Here is a 5036-nt window from a genome sequence, read left to right as displayed (position 1 = left end):
ATGAAACAACTCCACAGTACAGTACAATAAACTCTAGTCATATATTTGAATGCTGAGCAGCGAGCTCATTCTCTACCTATACAGGAAAGTACCAATCAGCTGTGCCATATGATGATGTCATTACGTCAGATTGAATTAGACCTATTAGACTCCACAATCAGAGTTTCATGCCAGAACTCTGTACTTGTACCATATTCTTTAATGTTGTTTTCATATTTTTAAACAAAAAGTGTTTGCTGTAAGTAAAACCGTAAAAGGCAATTTATAAATAAAGGGGAAATAATTAAGATAGAGATATTGTGTGTGTGTGTCTCATTGTAGTTTGGACCATGGAGAGCCTTTCAGGATCCGACCAGGTCTACAGAAATGTAAGTTTTGTCAGGTCCATTAATTCAAGAGCACACAGACAACAAAAATAATTTAGAATTTTTATTGAATAGATTGCACAGTTGATGTTCCTGAATTGAAATTTGGCGGTATGGCTCTTTTCAGGGAGTCCTCTGACCTTTCATGAGCACCATGAAATAGCAGAGAGTCAGAGGACAGCAGCAGCAGCATAGGGAACGCTCACGCAGTTTAGGACTTTGGGAGCTAAAATATTCCCCGTGAACTGAGCAGGCAACATAAAGCAAATGCCATGTTATGCATAAGGAGGAGCTGGGGAGGTGGTGGGCAGCAGAAGCGAGCAGCAGCCTGTATGAGCAACTGAATGTGCTTTAAATAGGGCGCCTTGTTTAAGCTTTGGCCATTGAGCAGCAAAGGAAGTTAACCAGCTGGAGCAGATCAGCTGACAGGACAGTGTTATTAATGAATAGCATTTGCAGCGTCTTGACTACCTGGCCTGCCAGAACTGACACTGACGCTCAATTTCTTTCTCTGGCACACTCTTTCAGATTTATTGACAACAAACAAAAGTATACAACTGTTTTTCCTCTCTTTTTGTGTTCAGATTTCTGTGATCTCACACTGGATCCAAACACAGCAAACACTCAACTCATTCTGTCTGAGAACGGAGAGGTGAAATATGTGGAACAGCCGCAGCCGTATCCTGATCATCCAGAGAGATTTAAAGATATTCCTCAGGTTCTGTGTCGAGAGAGTCTGACTGGACGTCATTACTGGGAGGTTGAGTGGACTGGCTGGGCTCGTATAGCAGTAGCCTACAAAACAATCAGCAGAGAAGGGACTGTTGGTAAGTTTGGATACAATAACAAGTCCTGGTGTCTCTTCTGCATTAGTGATGGATTTTGTGTCTGGCACAACAATCAGAACAAAAACATTCCTGCTCCTTCACTCTTCTCTAAAAGAGTAGGAGTGTATCTGGACTGGCCGGCCGGCATTCTGTCCTTCTACAGTGTCTCAAACACACACACACTCACACACTTACACACATTCAACAACACATTCACTGAACCCCTCTATGCTGGATTTAAGGTTTTTGATTCCTCACTGTCACTGTGTAAGATTACACAACAGACAAACAACTGACTTTTACTTATTTCCTAATCATGTTCACATGTCTCTTTATGAAAATATTTTTTGTATGAGGTATATAATTTATAAATTTAACTGAAATAGTAAATGCATGTTGAAAAATGTTGTTGAACACATGTAAAATTACTATGTCCTGTATATTCAGTACCACTTTTTATTAGATGACTTTAACTACTACTTATGTAAAAACTTACATTGTGTTGATGTTGTTTTACAAAACACAGTTTCTGCTATTGATGTGGGATACGGGTGAGGTTAATGACAGGTTTTGTGGTATATTTAAATTTGAATTATAGACATAACTACAGAAATTAGAAACAGAAGTAATATTTATGATTAATAAGAGAGCATATTTAAGAGAGCAAATACACATTTGTGTTGTACATCATTCAAGTTATTTCTTTATCTTTTCCACCTTACTACCTACACATATCATATATGTACTGCAGTCATTTCAATCATTTGTTATTTTTCTCTTACTGTAATCCTAACTGTATGTTGAGTATGTTGGGTATAATAAAGTTTGTTGAATTTATTTTAGTCAGACAATGTTTAACTGAACACGAAAAGAGATGCAACTAAGATGACTCAATAAAATATCTACTATTTAACTAACTACTATCACTTCATCTCCTGAATTCTGAATGCACCAGCCACTTCCTGCTTTTGGGCTGACAGAATTATTATTATTTTTATTTTTTTTAGCAAATTGATATGTGTGGTATTTTGAACTGCAGAGTCACTGAGATCCTTCTGTCTTCTCAGACTCGAATACTTCTCAGACTCAGTTTCTCCAGATGAATGATCTATTCCTGCAGTGTGTTCACTGTAAATCTGCAGTGTTTAATGTAAATCTCTGTGTTTACTGTATATTTTATAATGAGCAACTTGTCCCTTTTCTACCCACAGAGTCCAGTCTAACACAATACAGATCATGTACCTTCAGTGTCTTCATTAATTAATGAACTTTCATTTGGATTTATTTAAACTTTGAAATGGCAAGTCAAAGCAGAATGAAAAGTTATCACTTCAAAATTAAGCAAATTAGTAATTCAGTAAACTGCATTAAACTGCACTTAATTAAATTATTATTCTCAGTACAATTAATCTTAGAATCACACGGGGAGAGATTGTAAAAGAAATACAATGCAATAATATCACATTTTAATATTCTTTATTGGGTCTGGGCTATTTAAGGCTCAGGTGTGGCTCAGTTTTGGGGCTTCTGGTTTACTTGTGGCTGAAAATCAATACCAATGCTAAAACATATTAAGGCCCAGTGTAGGGCCATTAATTAGCTGAGACTTGGGCCAGTTATGGCCTATGTGTAGCCCTTGTCTTTAATCCAGATCTGGGCCTTCCAGGGCCGTCATTCTTTGCGTTATGTGGGAACACGGTTTGTGTAGACCAGAGCTGGGCCACAAAAAAATATTGCTATGTGGGCTGCATGAGACTGGAAGCTTTATGGTGATTTGGATTAGAGCCTGAGCACTCTTCTATCTTTGATGAACATGTAGCGCCCCCTTCTGGAAAGAGAAAGAACAATCTCTTAATTTATTTATTTATTTATTTATTTAATATTCCCTATTCAGAATGAAATTTAAATGTTTGAATTTAATTTATGGAAAGTAAACCTTTATAATTATTTTATATAATTATGTAATTATAATAAAATAAGTGCAGATATTGTGCATGCTCAGCATATTTTAAATATACTATTTATACAAAGTCTTACAAAACATTAGGGCCCGTATTCATAAAGATTCTAAAAATCCTCTCAGAAAATTCTTAATTTAGCTTAAAAACTTTTACGTAGGAGTCTTAGCTTAAAAGCAATTTGGGACCGATCTGAGAGCAACTCTGAGTAAGGAAAATACAAAAACTTTCATCTTAGTGAGGAGTCGGGGTTGACCCAATGACACAATCTTTTGAAGACTGTGATTGGTTGGTTGTCCAAGAAGGAAAAAAAGAGTGATTTTAAGTATAGGGTCTATTCTAATTCTCACTTTGAATTTACATGCGTAATTTTTCCTATTTGACCATTCTCTCTCTCTCTCTCTCTCTCTCTCTTACACACATACACACACACACACACACACACACACACACACACACACGCATACACACACACACACACAGTATATGTGTGTATATAAATCCTTTTTTTATTTACCATGCTTTTAATTTCCTATAAGGTATTTGATTGGCTTAGAATGATAAAAATTGTTCCACTCTTTCTAATTACAGTGATTGCTGTCCTATTTAAGTGGCGGTTTGAATGTTGGTTTTAATGTATCAAACATGGAATCAAAACCAAGAAGGGCGAGAAAGCCAAACTGGACAGAGGAACAGTGTTTACTGTTAGCCCAGTTAGTGGATGAACACAAGGCCATTCTTAAAGGAAAATTCGGGCCGGGTGTCACAGCAAGGGACAAGAAACAGACATGGGAGCGTATAGCACAAACTATTAACGGTTCATTCCCCCTGTTTGTGCGCACATATAAGCCTGCTATGTTCATAAATGCAGTTTTTTGAGCCTGCAAGGTGTGAATGTCCAGTGGAAACGAAATTAACTGTAACACAATAAGATGTTCTGAAAGTGCTGTAATTGTTTGTGTGATCACTCTGCTTACAGAAGGTTGTGACAGACCCAAATCATCACTATTGCATTGTTGCATTTTCCCAGTACTTTTCCCTAAATATCATGATGTAGTGATTACTTTAATTTATATATTAAATTATAAAATATTATGTAATCTATACCGTCTTATTAACTCACTGTCATCCATTGTCTGCAACACATATCTTTTGCCTCTTCGTCTCTCTGCCATTTTCTCCTCTGCTACAGAAACTCTTAAGCCTCTTAAAAGTCCTCGTCTGTGCTCCTAACAAGTTTGACCTTAAGACCTCTTTTAAGGGTTAAGATGCTTTCTGAATTAATTTTTTTCTTTACTAGGATTTTTACTTTAATTTTAAGAGTAAACGCCCACATTTCTAAGAATTTTCTTAGAAATTTGTCTCTGGGAGCTACTTTTTGCATTAAGATTCTGTGACGACTCGTAAAAGAGGAGGAAGCAAATGCAGGCAATCAGATAAGATTTATTGAAGATGGTAGAAAAGCACCAAAATGAGTAGAATGATAACTGAGTCCAGAATGTAGGCAATGGTGATAGAAGGTCTACGGTGGCGTGAGAAGGGCTGGATGGTGAAGTCGGTGGTGAATGTGAAGACGGTCAATGGATGAACCCAGAAACAGACCGGAACACTCACACGAAGACAATCCAGAACACGAACACGGGAGATGGTAATCCAACTTCTGTTGCAGTAACATGAATGAGGATCTGACAACAGACAGAGAGATGAGTGAGTATTTGTAGCTGAGTGGAGATGAGGATCAGCTGGAGCGAGACAATCAACACACAGGTGACCACAATCAACCAAACGAGCACATGGAGACTACGTGAGTACAAAAACAACCACAAAACATGACACGGAGAAAACAATGGATTTCCTACCGTGACAGTACCCCCTCCCCTAGGACG

At 37.4% G+C, this 5036-nt stretch overlaps 1 protein-coding gene across 1 annotated transcript; it reads left to right on the top strand.

Annotated features, from left to right (window-relative positions):
* On the top strand, positions 1–1652 carry LOC113066408 (stonustoxin subunit alpha-like). The gene is made up of 3 exons (XM_026238307.1): positions 1–21; positions 293–368; positions 950–1652. Exons 1-3 carry the CDS (start codon positions 1–3, stop codon positions 1486–1488), a joined length of 636 nt encoding a protein of 211 aa, XP_026094092.1. The 3' UTR covers positions 1489–1652.
* Positions 1653–5036: the final 3384 nt, after the last annotated feature.

Source organism: Carassius auratus, chromosome 50 (genome assembly GCF_003368295.1).
Source record: "Carassius auratus strain Wakin chromosome 50, ASM336829v1, whole genome shotgun sequence".
Lineage (NCBI taxonomy): Eukaryota > Metazoa > Chordata > Actinopteri > Cypriniformes > Cyprinidae > Carassius > Carassius auratus.
This window is presented reverse-complemented; position numbering and strand designations above follow the sequence as displayed.

Excerpts from the sequence above, each read along its gene's own strand:
- LOC113066408 (XM_026238307.1), top strand. The coding sequence starts at position 1 with ATGAAACAACTCCACAGTACA. Across the intron at positions 22-292 it reads TGAAACAACTCCACAGTACA|AGATATTGTGTGTGTGTGTC; the intron begins GTACAATAAACT and ends TAATTAAGATAG. Across the intron at positions 369-949 it reads CCGACCAGGTCTACAGAAAT|ATTTCTGTGATCTCACACTG; the intron begins GTAAGTTTTGTC and ends TTTTGTGTTCAG.